At 28.8% G+C, this 19,795-nt stretch overlaps 6 protein-coding genes across 6 annotated transcripts; all 6 read right to left on the bottom strand.

Moving 5' to 3' along the window:
* Positions 1 to 226: 226 nt before the first annotated feature.
* OCT59_005773 (uncharacterized protein) lies at positions 227 to 1,237 on the bottom strand (the record flags this gene model as incomplete). Its single annotated transcript, XM_025332186.1, has 2 exons — positions 227 to 444; positions 529 to 1,237. The coding sequence occupies 2 exons, from the start codon at positions 1,235 to 1,237 to the stop codon at positions 227 to 229; spliced, it is 927 nt and encodes a 308-aa protein (XP_025175929.1).
* Positions 1,238 to 4,217: 2,980 nt separating this feature from the next.
* OCT59_005772 (uncharacterized protein) lies at positions 4,218 to 5,500 on the bottom strand (the record flags this gene model as incomplete). The annotated part of the gene is made up of 5 exons (XM_066140828.1): positions 4,218 to 4,381; positions 4,459 to 4,798; positions 4,872 to 5,108; positions 5,189 to 5,404; positions 5,498 to 5,500. 5 exons carry the CDS (start codon positions 5,498 to 5,500, stop codon positions 4,218 to 4,220), a joined length of 960 nt encoding a protein of 319 aa, XP_065997675.1.
* Positions 5,501 to 6,316: 816 nt separating this feature from the next.
* On the bottom strand, positions 6,317 to 6,793 carry OCT59_005771 (uncharacterized protein; the record flags this gene model as incomplete). Its single annotated transcript, XM_025311016.1, has 2 exons — positions 6,317 to 6,480; positions 6,565 to 6,793. 2 exons carry the CDS (start codon positions 6,791 to 6,793, stop codon positions 6,317 to 6,319), a joined length of 393 nt encoding a protein of 130 aa, XP_025175927.1.
* A 1,808-nt stretch (positions 6,794 to 8,601) lies between these two features.
* OCT59_005770 (uncharacterized protein) lies at positions 8,602 to 10,062 on the bottom strand (the record flags this gene model as incomplete). The annotated part of the gene is made up of 5 exons (XM_025318503.2): positions 8,602 to 8,890; positions 8,960 to 9,311; positions 9,384 to 9,620; positions 9,701 to 9,916; positions 9,985 to 10,062. 5 exons carry the CDS (start codon positions 10,060 to 10,062, stop codon positions 8,727 to 8,729), a joined length of 1,047 nt encoding a protein of 348 aa, XP_025175926.2. The 3' UTR covers positions 8,602 to 8,726.
* A 740-nt stretch (positions 10,063 to 10,802) lies between these two features.
* On the bottom strand, positions 10,803 to 11,555 carry OCT59_005769 (uncharacterized protein; the record flags this gene model as incomplete). Its single annotated transcript, XM_066140826.1, has 3 exons — positions 10,803 to 10,891; positions 10,961 to 11,312; positions 11,382 to 11,555. The coding sequence occupies 3 exons, from the start codon at positions 11,553 to 11,555 to the stop codon at positions 10,803 to 10,805; spliced, it is 615 nt and encodes a 204-aa protein (XP_065997674.1).
* Positions 11,556 to 17,524: 5,969 nt separating this feature from the next.
* Positions 17,525 to 19,552, bottom strand: OCT59_005768 (uncharacterized protein; the record flags this gene model as incomplete). The annotated part of the gene is made up of 6 exons (XM_066140825.1): positions 18,959 to 19,552; positions 18,841 to 18,876; positions 18,685 to 18,754; positions 18,281 to 18,615; positions 17,829 to 18,207; positions 17,525 to 17,739 (listed from the first exon to the last, which is right to left on the bottom strand). The coding sequence occupies exons 1-6, from the start codon at positions 19,382 to 19,384 to the stop codon at positions 17,525 to 17,527; spliced, it is 1,461 nt and encodes a 486-aa protein (XP_065997673.1). The 5' UTR covers positions 19,385 to 19,552.
* Positions 19,553 to 19,795: the final 243 nt, after the last annotated feature.

Below are 19,795 nucleotides of genomic sequence, written 5' to 3'. Positions count from 1 at the left end.
GTACGCTACCTATCAATCTCAAATAATAATCAAAAAATAGATCAAATGTTAAAGAAAAAGACACATTTTAATTTAAATATTATAAATATACTAAATAATTTGTAAACAGTCAATTTTGAAAATATATTTGTTGAACATAATAAATATAAATTAGTCGATGTATCATTTATAACTAAACCCAATTTCACAAATAAACAATTCTTAATAAAATCAACCTAAAAAAAAATTAAATATTGGACACAAATTCTATGATATCTCTAACAACTGATTTAGTGTCTTCCCATGGTGGCGAGTGTCCAACATCCTTATAAACGATTTTTTTCCCATTCTTAGCAAGATTTGCAAATTGTAAACTATGTTCAAGCGTAATTAATTTATCTTCCTCCCCGATAAGATTTAATGTTGGAATATCTAAAGAACTAAAGAAATCTCTAAAATCAAATGCTATAATTAAATAAAATTTTCTTAATTAGTTATATATAATAATGATTTTTTTTAAAAAAATTTTTTTTTTTAATTAATACTCACGTTTAGCTTCATATTTTCGATATTCAGGTGGTACAATAATGGAATCACCAAGCTTTAAAGCACGATATTGATCAGATGATGGTTTAAAAGTTCTAAAATTCGACAATCCGTTTAATCCATAAGCAATTGTTGAAAATTTATAATCTGGATCATTTGCTGCAATGGAATATTTTACAATTTCTTCAGTATTTAAACTTGCTTCTGTAAAGTTTAAATGTACCATTCCTACAACCGAAATAAATCCATCAATTTTGATATCAGGATTATTTTTCATAAATGTCATAGTAGTTGGAGTTCCCATTGACCATCCAACTGTAATTATTTTTTTATTTGGTTTGTCTGTTTTAATTTTTGTTATTACGGCTTGAAGATCTTGTCCACTTAATTCAAGTGAGTACGCTTTAACATCTCTAGGTTTATCACTTCGTCCAGTTCCTCGATAATCCCATCTAACAAGATGAAATTTTTCTCCAAGTTCTGTATCATACCATAATGGATGCCAAGATTGTCGTGATGCCATATATCCACTGGTAAATAAAATTGTCGTCTTTTCTGGATTTCCTTTTTCTTCTACATAAATTTGAATTCCATTTCCACTACTAACATAATAATTAACAGTTTCTATTGGAAATGTATAAATAGGAACTTGCGCAATTATTACTTTAAAAAAGAAACAACTAATAATTGTTAAAATTTTGATCAAATTCATTTTTTTTTTAACTTGGTGATAAGAAAATAAATATTTTTTTTTTCTTTTTCTCAATGAAAAGGTTTATTTACTGTCTATTTATGATAAATCTTTCTCAATTTTTTTTTGTACTTAATTAATAATGTTCTAGATTCTAACCTTTGACCGCTTATTTAGAAATCTGTTTACATATATATGTCTAAATTTCCTAAAATTTATAAAATCATTATATCAATCAAAGTTGAATCAACCCCCATTTTAGCAATATATTTTTAAAAAATGACGTTACGACTGTCACGTGATAATAAGTATCTCTCAATTTAAAATTTCCCTTAAAATTTTCTTTTTTTTCAAAAAGATTTATATGTTGAAGTTAAAACGATCAAAAATCAAATCTATCAAATCTAAAGAAACATAAGAAACATAAAATATTAATATTATAATGGCAATTGTTTTTTTCACCTCTTTAACACTAGAACCCTTTTTTTAGCGATCAACTCCTGCATTTGGGTGATAAGAGAAATATTGAAAGCTTTGATTGACACAAATGTAACGCAGTATTATCGGTTATACAGTATCCGAAGTCGCAAACTACCATTTTTTTCAGTGTAGGTTCGTGAATTGAATAGTTAACATACTATGAATATAAATCTAGCAAAATAATAAAGGTTTAAGTTATCTAAATAGAAACTAATAAAAAACGAGGGTCATAACCCATACATTTATAAATTAATTTCAATGGTATATTCTTTACCAAAGTCGTAATTATTGTCCAATCACAATAGCAGATCTCGTTTTTCAAACATTGATTTGTTGACACCCAATCATTCATATTTTTTTGGTTCACTGAATAGTACAGTACTCACATTTATTCTTGTTTAGATTAACTGCACATGCATGATGCTTAAGATTTTTGATTATTTGGAGGAAAATTGAAAAGTCATTAGTATTATCTCCTGCATTGTCATATTGAACAAATGAATCACCAAATTCAGCTGAAGTAGCACATAAAAAATAATATTTTTTCGCTCTGAACTTACAATGGTTGACTTACAATTAATTGTTGCATTATTAAATTAATTTTCATCTAATAGAAATCACTTTAATTGATTCTTTGATAATTAATTCCCAAATTTATTCAAATTTATTTAGCAAAAGATCCGTTAAAAGTAACAATAACAGATAGAAATAATAGAATAATTTTATTATCGCTTTTTATGCGCGTTCAAGTCTAAGGAAGAAATTTCTTAGGACCTTATTACGGTATGTGATTTTAGTTGTCAAAAATTATTTAATCAATACTACGGAATTTTATTCATTTAAATAAAAATACCGTATCTTATTAATAAGATAAATATAACGCAAATAATAAATCATCAAGTTATCCTAATCAGTTTATAAATTTCTAATTTAAAATCGGTACTATATTTCTGTCCATTAATTTCATTTTTTACACTGACAATAATCCCCATTTCTAAAGATAAATTCAAATAATAGCTTATCAAGGAGGCCTGAACCAGGAAGATTAATAACAAGTTTTCCCAATCAAAAGCTGCATACCAGGTAAATGTATATTTCCCCGGAATATTTCAGATCATAATCGGATAATATTATTAATGCTTATTCGGAATATAATATTTTTTTCGATCTAAAAAAATTTCCAGGATCAACTGGAAGTTAAACTTACTAGTACGCTCGAATAATGCCATAACGTTTAATAAAATTTTCCATCATATAAACCCTGTTTTTAATTAAATTTTTTTTTTGGACTACTATATTACTTGAACTTTCTTTTTTGACTTCCATAATTAAAAATTCATTTCTTTATTTATTTATTTATTTTTTAAAAAGAATGAAATCATTTATTAATGAACTTCATTGGATCATTAATATGAACGCATTGTAAATCTTTTTTAGTAATTTTCCGAATGAGATTAAATGAGAGATTTTCGAAACACTTTTAAATTTTGTTTATTAAATGAATGAATCATATGGGATATAATAATATCGGATTCTCGGAATAAATCCTGTATGTTAAAGGGCAAGTAAACTCCAAATAAGGATAAGTGAATATTTTAATAATTAATAATTTTGAACATTTTTTGACAAGTGAAAATATTAGCCCCAAATATTTCAAAAAGTTTAACCAAATGGAAAACATACAAAAAGTTATTTTACCTTAGCTACTATTTTTTTGAAACCGTCAAAAACGGTTAAATTAGTTTATTATAATACTATATTGCATAAAGGTAAAATCTCTCTGATAGAAAAAAAATTGTTATTAAGGGAATGTTAAAAAAGTTCATAATTTTTATAATCTTTTTTTATATATGATATACATTTTGAACGCGATCTGAAACTTATTTTAGCGTTAAATAATAATTTTTTTTGGTAAAAAATGTTTATTAAACCACGTTACTCTTGAAGCTAAATAATTATTTCTTCTTTATTGCATTTTAATTTTATTTCAAGTTCTCCATTAGGCTTCACTTGGATACGACCATTCTCATAATTAGCATATCATTTCCAGTCATTTTAGTTTCATGGTCATTGTATCGAAAAATAGTGTAAAAATCTTCTCTATTACCAATGTGAATTGAAGATTTCAAGTGGATATTCAAGTGAAAAATTATTCAATGTAATTATTGTTCTTTGAAGTGTAAATTGAATACGACAAATGACTGTCGCCATCTTAGTGGAACTGAATTAAGGGTAAAAGATAGATTAAAATGCATGTTGACTAATTTTATATGTCAATCTGTTTATCAACGCCAAGAGCCAACAACACTAAAGAAATTTCCGAATCCCGCACCCGTGATTAATTTAAGGGCAAACGATGAAATGGATAATATAACATTATTGGACAATATATATACTTAAAAATTTAATTTTTTATTTATCAATAAGCAGGAAAACTTTTATTTCTATTCAAATATACTCGAAAATATAATGTATTCGTAAATGAGAAAAAAAAAAATAATATAATATAAAATGGAATAATCTATTTACTATATGTCGTAATGTTCAAGTCAGAATCTTTATCTTGTGTTATTTTACTTTTGTTAGAATTAGTTGGTAAATTGTTGATTATAGGATCAATGCTATCAAGTTCTTCAATTACTTGACAAATAGGTGGTCTCTCGTCTGGTTCATGTTGCCAGCATTCTATTTAAATTTTAAAGAGATTAAATTATATTAATCTTATTGCAAAAATAAATTTTACAATTATTTTTTTTACTTACTTTTATAAAGTGAAACGAATCTATCATTTGTTTTTGGAATAGGATTTTCTCTTACACGATTAAGAATCATCAGTTTAATAGAATCACGGTCAAATCTTTTTTCGAAATTGAAAGGTGATGAACGACTTGTTAATTCCCAGAACAATACCCCTAAACTATATATATCTGATTTTTCGGTCAAACCATATTTTTGAATTAGGTTCTGCTCAAAAAATTTGGGATCCATATAGGGTATTACACCATATGCTTTAGTATGACTAACTGATTCTTTTTTTTGACATGAGCGGCCAAAATCTGCTACCTTTATTTTACCATCATTTATTAAGATATTATTGGGATGCTAAAAAAAAAAGAATATGTTAATTGCGTAAATAAATTAGATAACTGATACGAATATATTGTACAGTACTTACAAGATCTCCGTGTATGATCTCCTTATCATCATGTAACCATGAAATCGCATTTGCAATTTCTCTGGCGAAATTTAATTGGCTTTCCCATTTAAAAGGTATAGCATCGTCTCTTAGATAATTTCTTAATGTTTTGTCCGCATATTCGAGAACAAGCGAGTAATTTGTTTCATCAAGTTTCGTAACTCCATAAAACGTAATTATATTTGGATGAGGACTAACTATTCCCATTAAATGAATCTGAAAAAAAAATAATAATGGATTTAATCAACAAATAATATCAAAAATAGTTATATAAAAAAACTGTATCGGTAACACACCTCCTTAATAATAGCTTCTTCCTTGGGATTTTTGAATTTTTTAATTGCGAATTTTGATGTGTTTTTCCGACCATAATAAACAAAGGCGGATGCTCCAGAAGCAATCTCAGTAAGATCCTTAAAGTCTTGAGGTTCATAACGATGAATTGTTCGCAATGTCTCGTCATCTAATAATACCTTTAATGTATTTTTGGTGTCACTCTCTTCAAGGCGCAGCTATTAATATTGTATTGGGCAGATTATGGTGCACAAAGCACATATTTGGAAACAGGGATGACTTTGTCTGCAGTCCCGTGATAAAAAAAAAACCATTTAAATAGCGGGCTTTTGAACGTTGTGGCGCAATTTTACAGCTTCGATAAATTTCTAGCTTATGATTTCTTATCACCGAAATAAAGGTAAAAATGTGTTTTTTTGACAAAATATTTTTAACACTGAATCATGGCAGAATAAAATATTTATTTTTTAGCATAGAAATAAAGGCAGAATGTGTTTTATTAATAACCGATATATTTTTCACATAGGAATAAAAGCAAAAACGTATTTTAAAATCAACCAGAAAAAAAAAGTAAAAAAGTGGAATCCAAAAGTTTGAAAGTTATGTTGTAGAATTGTACGCCCACATCGTAATACAAAGACTCCATAGACTCACCTATTTGGATACATACAGTTCATACACAAATTGACAATTACGTCTGTACAACATCTAAAAGTTTGGGGTAACACATTGCATGCGTACTCCAAGTATCACATTTCCGTATTTTTTCATTGTCTTTGTAATGGCAAAGATTCTGGAATTCTGCACATATAATCAAGTAAATATTTATTTGATTAGCGATTATATCGAAGAGCACGGAATCCCAATTGATGAGGTATTAGGAGTGTATTCTGCTAAATCAGAGATGTCTAATTTACGAATAAAGCTGTGACTTAGAAAACTCATCATGTGACACTGACCCGTGATTAATTTAAGGACAAAACACATTATTGGACAATATATAGTATACTTAAAAATTCAATTGTTTATTTATCAATAAGCAGAAAAACTTTTATTTCTATTCAAATATACTCGAAATATAGTTGTATTCGTAAATGAAATAAAAAGAAAATAATATAAAATGGAATAGTCTATGTACTATATGTCGTAATGTTCAAGTCAGAATCTTTATCCTGTGTTATTTTACTTTTGTTAGAATTAGTTGGTAAATTGTTGATTATAGGATCAATGTTATCAAGTTCTTCAATTACTTGACAAATAGGTGGTCTTTCGTCTGGTTCATGTTGCCAACATTCTATTTAAAGAGATTAAATTATATTAATTAATCTATTATTAATCTTATTGTAAAAATAAATTATACAATTATTTTTTTACTTACTTTTATAAAGTGAAACGAATTTATCATTTGTTTTTGGAATAGGATTTTCTCTAACACGATTAAGAATCATTAATTTAATAGAATCACGGTCAAATCTTTTTTTTTCAAAATTGAAAGGTGATGAACGACTTGTTAATTCCCAGAATAATACCCCTAAACTATATATATCTGATTTTTCGGTCAAACCATATTTTTGAATTAGATTCTGCTCAAAAAATTTGGGATCCATATAGGGTATTACACCATGTGCTTTAGTATGACTAACTGATCCTTTTCTTTGACATGAGCGGCCAAAATCTGCTACCTTTATTTTACCATCATTTATTAAGATATTATTGGGATGCTAAAAAAAAAAAGAATATGTTAATTGCGCAATAAATAAATTAGATAACTGATACGAATATATTGTACTTACAAGATCTCCGTGTATGATCTCTTTATCATCATGTAACCATGAAATCGCATTTTACAATTTCTCTGGCGAAATTTAATTGGCTTTCCCATTTAAAAGATATTTTTTCCGGCCATAATAAACAAAGGCGGATGCTCCAGAAGTAATCTTAGTAAGATTCTTAAAGTCTTGAGGTTCATAACGATGAATTGTTCGTAATGTCTCGTCATCTAATAATATCTTTAATGTATTTTTGGTGTCACTCTCTTCAAGGCGCAGCTATTAATATTGTATTGGGCAGATTATGGTGCACAAAGCACATATTTGGAAACAGGGATGACTTTGTCTGCAGTCCCGTGATAAAAAAAAAAACCATTTAAATAGCGGGCTTTTGAACGTTGTGGCGCAATTTTACAGCTTCGATAAATTTATAGCTTATGATTTCTTAACACCGAATAAAGGTAAAATGTGTTTTTTTTGACAAAATATTTTTAACACTAAATCATAGCAGAATAAAATAATTTATTTTTTAGCACAGAAATAAAGGCAGAATGTGTTTTATTAATAACCGATATATTTTTCACATAGGAATAAAAGCAAAAACGTATTTTAAAATCAACCAGAATAAAAAAGTAAAAAAGTGGAATCCAAAAGTTTGAAAGTTATGTTGTAAAATTGTACGCCCACATCGTAATACAACCATAGACTCACCAACAGGGCGGACATCCACGATATTGCCGATCATTTTGCCGATCACTTGTCCAATATTATCACATATAAAAATACCGTTGAATTAATTTTTTCACAAATTCTACATAAAAATGTATAAAATTTCGATTTTATTTACTTTATTTTATTTATTGTTAATAAATTAGTTCTTAAAATAATTCATAAAGATTTTGTCAAATATCAGACATATATTAATTTTACAATAATTGTAAACATTTATTTAATGATAACTTTCGGGTTATCAAAAATTATTCAGGTTTATTTTAGCCACTAATTCTTGAATACCTAAATAGCATACTGTGAAAGTTTCAAGTTTGGCCCGAAGTTCTGTGGCATGGCCCGAAGCTTCAAAGTCAAATTAGCAGATGATCAGCATATATATGAATTATTGAAAATTTCAACCTAAGGCTAAATTTGGAACCACATTTTATTTTGCTACAATACTTTTATATTTAATTATTGATAACCTAAATTATTAAACAAAACAGTTAAATATAATTTTTAGAACATTTATAGCTTGAGATAAGGCTTCAAAGTTAATGTGATATCACATTTATTATGATCGGCAAATGATCAACATGTGATATAGGGTATGTCCGCCCTGTTGGGTAACACATTGCATGCGTACTCCAAGTATTCACATTTCCGTATTATTTTTTCGTGCTGTCTGGCACATACTGCACATATAATCAAGTAAATATTTATTTGATTAGCGATTATATCAAAGAGCACGGAATCCCACTTGATGAGGTATTAGGAGTGTATTCTGCTAAATCAGCCATTCTTTAGAATTACGCTATTGAGATGTGAATAAAGCTGTGGCTTAGAAAACTCATCATGTGACACTAAAACGGTAATCTGATTAATTTGAAGGACAAAAACGATGAAATGGCATTATTGGACAATACATACACTTAAAAATTCAATTATTTATTTATCAATAAGTAGAAAAACTTTTAATTTCTATTCAAATATACTCAATAATATAGTTAGTTGTATTCGTAAATGAAAAAAAAAAGAAAATAATATAAAATGGAATAATCTATCTACTATATGTCGTAATGTTCAAGTCAGAATCTTTATCTTGTGTTATTTTACTTTTGTTAGAATCAGTTGATATATTGTTGATTATAGGATCAATGCTATCAAGTTCTTCAATTACTTGACAAATAGGTGGTCTTTCGTCTGGTTCATGTTGCCAACATTCTATTTAAAGAGATTAAATTATATTAATCTTATTGCAAAAATAAATTTTACAATTGTTTTTTTACTTACTTTTATAAAGTGAAATGAATTTATCATTTGTTTTTGGAATAGGATTTTCTCTTACACGATTAAGAATCATCAATTTAATAGAATCACGTTCAAATCTTTTTTCGAAATTGAAAGGTGATGAACGACTTGTTAATTCCCAAAATAATACCCCTAAACTATATATATCTGATTTTTCGGTCAAACCATAATTTTGAATTTCAGGTGAACTTAGGTTCTGCTCAAAAAATTTGGGATCCATATAGGGTATTACACCATATGCTTTAATATGACTAACTGATTCTTTTTTTTGACATGAGCGGCCAAAATCTGCTACCTTTATTTTACCATCATTTATTAAGATATTATTGGGATGCTAAAAAAAAAAAGAATATGTTATTTGCGCAATAAATAAATTAGATAACTGATACGAATATATTGTACTTACAAGATCTCCGTGTATGATCTCCTTATCATCATGTAACCATGAAATCGCATTTGCAATTTCTCTGGCGAATCTTAATTGACTTTCCCATTTAAAAGGTATAGTATCGTCTCTTAGATAATCTCTTAATGTTTTGTCCGCATATTCTAGAACAAGCGAATAATTTGTTTCATCAAGTTTCGTAACTCCATAAAACGTAATTATATTTGGATGAGGATTAACTATTCCCATCAAATGAATCTGAAAAAAAATAATAATGGATTTTAATCAACAAATAATATCAAAAATAGTTATATAAAAAAACTGTATCGGTAACACACCTCCTTAATAATAGCTTCTTCCTTGGGATTTTTGAATTTTTTAATTGCGAAATTTGATGCGTTTTTCCGACCAGAATAAACAAGGGCGGATGCTCCAGAAGCAATCTTAGTAAGATTCTTAAAGTCCTGAGGTTCATAACGATGAATTGTTCGTAATGTCTCATCATCTAATAATATCTTTAACGTATTTTTGGTGTCACTCTTTTTAAGGCGCAGCTATTAATATTGATGTTGAATTATCAATCAGAGATTAGGATGCATATTGGGCGTTTAATCAGATGCACATATTTGGATATTGGGCGTTTAATCAGGAGATTAGGATGCACATATTTGGATATTGGGCGTTTGTTTTGACCTTTCATAATGATAATATGATTTTGTCTGCAGCCCCGTGATAAAAAAAAAACCATTTAAATAGCGGGCTTTTGACCGTTGTGGCGCAGTTTTCCAGATTTGAGAAATGTCAGTAATAAATTTATAGCTTAAAATTTTTTTAACACCGAAATAAAGGTAAAAATGAGTTTTTTTTTTCGACAAAATATTTTTCAGTGCAGAATAAAAAAATTTATTTTTTAGCACAGGAATAAAGGCACAATGTGTTTTATTAATAACCGAAATATTTTTCACAGAGAAATAAAAGTAAAAACGTATAAAATCAACCAGAATAAGAAAGGGTCAAGTCTGAAATCCAAAAGCTTGAAAGTTATATGTACAGTCGTCCTCCCATATAGTCACTACCTATACACACAAATTGACAATTACGTACTGTACAACATCTAAAAGTTTCAATCGCCTAGAAAGCTCATCATGTGACACCGGTAATCTCGCACCCGTGATTAATTTATCAATAAGCAGAAAAATTTTTATTTCTATTCAAATATACTCGAAAATATAGTTGTATTCGTAAATGAAAAAAAAGAAATAATACTATAAAATGGAATAGTCTATTTACTATATGTTGTAATGTTCAAGTCAGAATCTTTATCTTGTGTTATTTTACTTTGTTAGAATTAGTTGGTATATTGTTGATTATAGGATCAATGCTAGAGACAAAACTTCCACAATCGTCTCGAGCATGAAACACAGGTTGTACCGCTGGAATTCATCTTCGATTAGAGAGATGGAGGCTATCAAGTTCTTCAATTACTTGACAAATAGGTGGTCTTTCGTCTGGTTCATGTTGCCAACATTCTATTTAAAGAGATTAAATTATATTAATCTTATTGCAAAAATAAATTATACAATTATTTTTTTACTTACTTTTATAAAGTGAAACGAATTTATCATTTGTTTTTGGAATAGGATTTTCTCTTACACGATTCAAAATCATCAATTTAATAGAATCACGGTCAAATCTTTTTTCGAAATTGAAAGGTGATGAACGACTTGTTAATTCCCAGAATAATACCCCTAAACTATATATATCTGATTTTTCGGTCAAACCATATTTTTGAATTTCAGGTGAACTTAGGCTCTGCTCAAAAAATTTGGGATTCATATAGGGTATTACACTATATGCTTTAGTATGACTAACTGATTCTTTTTTTTGACATGAGCGGCCAAAATCTGCTACCTTTATTTTACCATCATTTATTAAGATATTATTGGGATGCTAAAAAAAAGAATATGTTAATTGCGCAATAAATATATTAGATAACTGATACGAATATATTGTACTTACAAGGTCTCCGTGTATGATTTCTTTATCAACATGTAACCATGAAATCGCATTTGCAATTTCTCTGGCGAAATTTAATTGGCTTTCCCATTTAAAAGGTATAGTATCGTCTCTTAGATAATCTCTTAATGTTTTGTCCGCATATTCGAGAACAAGATGAGGATTAACTATTTCCATTATATGAATCTGAAAAAAAAAATAATGGATTTAATCAACAAATAACTGACAGATTACCTCCCTCCATACGGCCATACCAAAACCGTTACTCCATACAGTAACGTTATAGTACCGTTTCCTATTACTTTAACTATATAGATGTTTGTATAGAAATAAAATAATAATAAAAATACAAATTTGCGAAAAACATAAAAGCTAAAAATTTGGCCGTTTTATAATTTTATTCCTATCTAATTTATGTTGGAAACTTTTTGCGTGAAATCACGTGACTTTCACAATATGTAGATGACATTGCGAATATACACATCCTTTCGGAATGTCCTAATGGGAATATGTTGATTCCTTTTATTACACCATCGACGAAGCAACACTTGATTATTTCAACACGAAATTCCAGTTCCACTAATTGTGTTATTCTCCGCAGCACAAACATATTTCATATTTCTCAATATCGAGACCGTGATCACGGTCACAGTTGTCTTATTTCATAGTTCCGATTGTTTTTTCTATTGTCTTGTGAACGTTTATCATTCTGTCATAAATCACCGATAGCATTTCGGAACGATCATAAACAGAATAGACTCATTAGTTATTGAAACTCCACAGGAGAAAATATACTGCTTATCCAATACACAATTTTTATTAGTAAGGCTGGAACATTCAGGGAAAAGACTAATAAAATAATTTGCTTTCAAAATTTTATTAATACACATAAGGCTACATGATGACCGATGACGCTCTATACATTACTACTCTATCTACTCCATGTCATATTCGATCTTTTAACCTATTTTTTGTATAGATTGGTAACAGGGAGTCCCTCTTCAGCCGTCTGTATTCTAAGAACTCGGCTACACTCATATGCTTATACATAATATTTTTTTTCCCCAATATCTCTGGTAATCATCCAATTCTAATATAATATCTTTCTTACATTCTTCTAATCTCTCCTTAGACATTTCGAATTTTTGCTGTAAATGAAGGATAAGGGTATCTACAGTATATCAAATTTGTTTTTGATAAGAAACGGTTCATTTGGATTCAACTCCGACAAGCGGAATTCAGTCTGGACACTTATCTTAGCTGAAGTCAAGGTGTTCGTTTTCGCCTCCGATGCATCAGTCTGATCATCATCTTGATTTTCTCCTTCGGGACTATCAAATTTCCGTATTGGATTTTTCGGTGAAGTTTGAATCTGAGAGTTAGTAAATTTTAAACAGTATCGGCAATATATATTTTGATGTATTGTCCATTCTTATTTTTTCGAATAAATTGTCAATTCTCAAAGCTTTCTGTGTTTGCTTACATAAAGTTTTGCGTTTGGTATTTAGTTGTACAATAATAATAAATCATAAATTTGTCCTTTCGCCTTTTTCTCACCATCGATCAAACAACATGCTAAATTTTTATTTACCAACAATTAGTAAACTCAAACTTTATTCTTTCAAAAATTCGCAAATAATGTAAAAGCACAATTGAAATTTTATTTGCAATTTTGATATTTTTTAAATTCTATCTTTACATCAGAAATAAAATAAATCAAATGAAAAAATACTTGCAAGTGCAAATATTACGTTAAGATTTTGCCAATATGTAAAGAAGGCTCAACAAATACTTTTTCAAGTATTTGTGTAAGCACAGTTAAACTCCCCATCTTGGTAAAAAGTTTATCATAGCATAGGGCGACTGTGGGATTATTTTTATGAGACGTTAGGATTAATAAGAGGTAAAGTGGATGCTTTGAAGTAGAGATCGCCGTTTTGCCCATCATAAAAAAAATTTTACTGCTAAATTGTGATGATTGATTTTTTTGGTTTGTACTTATATACTTTTCCATCATCTCCCACAAACTGTGGTAAACCATCATCTGATTCCCTTAGCCACAACCTTTGACATATATCTTACTTTTAATGAATAGCACCAAAAGGAGTACAATGGTCCATAATCCCTGCAACATCGAAGAGATAAATGTATATTTGGTGTTATCATTTCCTGCCCATAATTATCTTCACTCAACGTGCAACTGTTAATAACCGGTTCGGTGTGGGCTTCTTCTAATGCATTATTTTCAATAATACGTGACACATTCAAATAAACGACCATAGCAATCCATAAAAACCAGGAAGATGAGAAGATCAAAATCAAAAGTAAGTGCAATCCGCTGACGATCTTGTTCACTTGCAAACGTATCTACAACCATATGAATTATCGCGAAATAAACACGGCTTCTTGATCGTTAAAGTTTCTCCAGATTTTTGAGGTAGGATTAGAGTGTGACGACATACTTCATTAGGGCAGAAACAGGGAGTAGCACACTTCCCGTAGCACACTTCCTATGCTCATTAGCGCGCGTCTCTACATCATGAGAACGTAAAAATACTGGTCTTAAAAATTTTACGGCTCAAACATTCTCTCGTCCCTGGCTCTGAATGTTCCGTTCCGATTGGAAATATTTGGGTAAAAAGTACTTCACGTAATCACCAGTTGGAGACCCAGTATTTATGATAAAACGGACTAGTTCGTTTGTTTTTTGATCTCTACGATTGATATACAGCACAAAATAGCCGGTTATTTGTAACTATAAATTATTCCCTCCAAAAGGTGTCTATATAACCATTTTCTAAAATTCTAATAAATATTTATCTTTAATTTTTAAACCTAATTTATGCCAATCCTTTATATATCTAATTTTCTAAAATAACCTTTCATAATTATTATTAATCTCTTCAATCATATCACCTTTTAATTCATTTATCTTTCTATCTAAATATATTATAACCTTATTATGTATTTCCCTATCCCAAGTATTTCTGAGAATTTCTCCACGCAGATCATTTGCATTAACATCTGTTAACAAGATGCTTTCGTTAGAATTTTATCACCTCTCTCCTCATTATCCTCTATTATTTCGTCCGTTTTCCTTGTACTTGCACTCTTGCCCCTTGCTTTCGTTATATTTCGTTCCATACATTCTAATAATACTCCTCGCCATCTAGTCCTGTTTCAGATTTTTGTGCTGCTAATAATCTTATTAATTTGTTTTTACTCATTATAGTTTTCGTCTTTCTTTTAATAATGTTTACATAAAACATTTTCAAAGACAACACCTGACATAATCGACCTTCCCCAATCCACAACCGGGTTACTAGGAAGGGGGAAAGGGGGATAATGACTAATAAATGGAGGAAAAGGGAATTTGTCATAAGTCTAGAATAATAATTTGGGCATTGGCTCCTCCTGCTTTTTCATTTTGGCCTATTATATTTTAATATTCGGAGAAAAAAAAAACCAAGATATAGACCAAAGATAAAAAAATAAAAGAAATACGGAAATAATTTAAAGAAAATCTTATTATATATGTTGTTATTGCACGTAATAACTCTTGTTTATTAATCTTATTAATTTTCTCTTTTTATTCGATATATACTTTATCAAATGTGTGTCTTTGTATCCACCGTTATCGGAATACATAATGATAGATAAAAGATATGAGCAAGGTGAATAAAAGAGAATAAGGAAAAAAAGGGAGGACTAACGAATAAAGATAATAAGGAGAAAAGAGGAAAGCGAAGAGGATACATCCATGCCCTTCAAAGCCCAGAATAATTTTTAAATGTCTACATTTTTATTAGGCCATCATCAATCGTTAGAAATTTTTCCTCCGATATTATCGGAGAGTAGAGAAATAAACTCTGAAAAATTTTTTGAAAATATTTCAGAGAATTTCTTTTCAAAAATTAAAATATTTTGAGATTTTAGAGAAATTAAGGATAAAAGAGTGGCGAGATTAATGTTGTAAAAGGGGGAAAAGGAGATTTTGTGGTGATGTTTAAAGAGATGATTAAATAAATCATATTCACATAGATTTTACTTTCGGTGTATGTTATTGTTATATCAAATTTGAGCAACAATACACATATTAAAGGTAGATAAAAATAAATAAGAAAGATGTTGCGTTGTGATGATCATACCGGATTATACCGGATTCCCAAGTCCAGTTTTGTTTCCAGTCGGCACATTCAAAAATTATTTTAAGAATTTTTGAATTTGATATATTAAATTTGTGTAGGCGTGATTGCCTCTTTGAAATTTTCATACGGATCTTTTGTATTAGTGAACATTTTCGAATAGCAGAATAGATTCTGGCGGTGAACAATTTGGTTGTTTTGTGAACTATTAGCAATTAATGAAGTGAATTTGAAGGCGTATGTGTGTGTGAAGGTCTTTCAAAAGATTCAAAAGAACTTCAAATATTGTTGTAACTTTTAGCCTAGATTCAGGGTCGTGATTAACGGCTAAAACAGAAATCAGATCAATATATTATAAGATATTGTTTTCCAAATCAAATTTATTATTATTATTATTATTATTATTAATTTTTCACATACCATTAAGTGATAAATATTTGAATTTTTCTGGTATCGTGCTATTTTCTGAAAATGATTTTCGATATTTTCGCGCACAAGACTGGTCAATCTTACAATATCCACACAATTTCTATAGGAGTTTTCCCTTCAGCTATTTCCCAAAGCAGGATCCTAAAGCTATAAACTTCACAGTTATAATCATATTTGAGATATAGAATCCTCTCCGATAATAATTCGGGAGTTCAATAACGAACCCGTTCTAAATATTCGTTTCGTTTGAACTCAGGCGATGTAAATGTAGCAGCTGCTCTTGATGTGCGACATGATTGAAATTTGCAAGTTTTGCCGTATCATTAAGTGTTACTGTATCATTAAGTGTTACTATCTCAGCTCTAATATCACGATCATAATAAAAAAAAAAAATTAAAAATTGCTTATAAAAAAACTCTTTTTTTATCAAAGTAAATTTATCAAATTAAATGATTAATAAATTACCTCTACACTTCTTTGAAAACTTAATCCCTGAGCAAATATCAAGAGAATACGCAATTTTAATCTAATGTTTACGACTTGTATAAAAATCGCGTAAATTTCCATACTCTGCCCATTCCGTTACAGAGTACCATTTATTTCCATCACAAGTAATTCCATAAAATTTATGATATTTTGACAATTGTGAAGTTCTTTAAGAATTGTAACTTGATTTTGTACAGCATTTTTATTCTTGGGATAGGTTATGATTAAGGTTGATTCATATTTTCCAATCATTATTAGTATCTGCTCCACATTCTAATAATACTCTCGTCATCTGGACATCATTTAAATTATCAATGTCTATTTTCTACTTCCCCTTTTCTTCCTGAGTTAGTTCGGGTAATTCGTTTAGTCCTGTTTCTGGTTTTTCCTCTAATCTTCCCTCAATCTTTGGCTCACTCTTAAAAGGTCAGGTTCGTAATTTTGAATCCGTGCTGCTAATAGTCTTATTAATTTGTTCTTGTTCTTTATGGTTTCGGTCTTTCTTTTAATAATGCTTTTGCATACCTCAACATTTTTTTAATAGAATGTGAACTTTGTCTTTTTCCATAATTTTGTCGTAAGTTTGGAATAATAATTTGGGCATTAATACACTCCTGCTATATATTCGTGGCTTTCGTGCCTTTTTTCATTTTTCCATTTTGGTCTATAATTTAATTTTCGGCGAAAAAAAAGAAACCACGGAAATAATTTAAAGAAATTCTTAGTTATAACTGTCATTTATTAAGTTCGATACATACTTTGTCAAATGTATATGTTTTTGTCACAATACATAAAAGAGGAGGGAAAGTGAATAAAAGTGAATAAAGAAAAAGGAAGAGGAATTAACGAATAAAAGATAATAAGGAGAAAAGAAGGGATAAAATAAAAAAAATATGGTTGGTAACTTTTTGCAAAAAGTAAAAATTTACAATAAATCATAGTCACGTGGATTTAACTTTCGGTGGTACATATATAACATTAAAATCTAAGCGGTTGGCACATTATTTGGTAAGTGTTAAATGTCAATTTTCAAAAAAAAATATTTTTTTACTCAAGAATTATATATTAAATTTTTTGTAGGTGTGATTACTTCTTTGAAATTTTCATACGGATCTTTTGCATTAGTGAATTTTTTCGAGTAGGTTCTGGTGGTGTACGATTTTGGTTGTTTTGTGAACTATTAGAAGCTGAATTTGAAGGTGTATGCGTGTGTGGAGGTCTTTCAAAAGATTCAAAACAATCACAAAGAACTTCAAACATTGTTGTAACATTTGGCCTAGATTCAGGGTCGTGATTAACAGCTAAACATCGAAATCAAATCAATATATTATATTATTATTATTATTATTCAAATCAAATTTATTATTATTATTATTAATTTTTTACATACCATTAATTGATAAATTTTTGAATTTTTCTGGTATCATGTTATTCTCTGAAAATGATTCTCGATATTTTTCACTCACAAGACTGGTCAATCTTGGAATATCCACACAATATCTATAGGGAGTTTTCTCTTCAGCTATTTCCCAAAGCAGGATCCCAAAGCTATAAACTTCACAGTTATAATCATATCTGAGATATGGAAGCCTCTCCGATAATAATTCGGGAGCGCAATAACGAACCCGTTCTAAATTTTTGTTTCGTTTGAACTCAGGTGATGTAAATGTAGCTGCTCTCAATGTGCGACATAATTGAAAATTTGCAAGTTTTGCTGTATCATTAAGTGTTACTAATATATTCTCGGCTCTAATATCACGATGCAAAATCTAAAAAAAAAAAATAATAAATAAAAATTGCTTATAAAAAATAAATTTATCAAAGTAAATGATTAATAATTACCTCTACACTTCTTAAAAAACTCAATCCCCGAGCAATATCAAGAGACATACGCAATTTTAATCTAATGTCAAATAAGTTTTTACGAGTTGTATAAAATTCGCGTAAATTTCCATACTCAGCCCATTCCATTACAGAGTACCATTTATTTCCATCACAAGTAATTCCATAAAATTTTATGATATTTTGACAATCGTGAAGTTCGTTAAGAATTGTAACTTGATTTTGTATAACATTTTTATTCTCAGAAATATCTTTGAATGCGAATTCTCTACATCTATTTTTAACATCAACCCATTTAGTCACGCGTCCCCCTTTACGTGGTTCCTTAGCAGTTTCTTTGAAGTCAGAGAATTTTAGTAGTTGTGTTTTGTTACTAGCCCTATCAGTCTTCTCATTCAACTCACTTAGTTGTAAAACCATTGAGGAAAACCCATCCTGTAAATCTCTTACATCATCTCCAAATTCTTCAAAACGCTAAAATTATAAAATTATTAATAAAAATTTGAATTCTGAACATATTAACATAATTAATGATATATAAGATTATATTAAAAGCTTACTTTAATTAATTTCTCTGGATCAGCTCTTAAATGATTCTAAAATTATTAATAAAAATTTGAATTCCTAGGATATTAACAATAATTTATGATTATATAAGATTTATATTAAAAAGCTTACCTTAAATAATTCTTCTAGATCGACTTCATAATTATCAGGAAGTTTAATCTCCAAACTGATTAAACAATTTTCAAAATCTCTATATATTGCTTTATAAGTTTCCTCAATACTTTTTGGTTGAGGTAAAGTTATCATTTGAGAAATTTCTTTAATAAAGGTTTTAATTCTTCTTGTGGCAAGAATTAAAGTTTGTAAACATTGATAATTTTGGTTATTAAAAAATTCTTGTTCTTGAACTTTAATATTAATTGCTGTCGTTAAATTTGCGTCACAAACTCGTTTTTTTAACGCATTACAAATTCCTATATTTTGTTTGACAATTATTGGAATATCAGTTATTTCCTTAAGAATATTTTCAATTTCATCTTTTGAAGAATAAAATTCTGCAATTTCAACGTCGGGGTGATATTGACTCTGTTGACTCATTTTTTTTTTTTACACTTGAATAATATTGAAATTTTTTTTATGGAGGAATATGAGGAATATCGAGCATTTTTATAAAAAAGAATAACGGAATCATTACTCCGGATGGGAAGAAATGAATCATTATATAATAGTTTTAGCTTTTTTTTAAAAGAAAAAAAAAAGGAAAATGAAAACTTCTGAAAATTTTTTCGATTTACGTATACTCCGCATTTGATTTAACCACAAAGTCCAAATTAGGAAATTAACAAAATTTTCATTGTCAACTGAAATGTACTGCGGAAAAAGCATCTAAACTACAATCACATGATACGGAGTATTTAAAATTTGACCTAACCTTTCCCTTATATCAATTTGTAATTTATTATCATTCTATTAAAATATAGATTTCTGGAATTTAATTATATTAAATAT

The sequence above is a fragment of the Rhizophagus irregularis genome, chromosome 14 (assembly GCF_026210795.1).
Source record: "Rhizophagus irregularis chromosome 14, complete sequence".
In the NCBI taxonomy this organism is placed as follows: domain Eukaryota; kingdom Fungi; phylum Glomeromycota; class Glomeromycetes; order Glomerales; family Glomeraceae; genus Rhizophagus; species Rhizophagus irregularis.
This window is presented reverse-complemented; position numbering and strand designations above follow the sequence as displayed.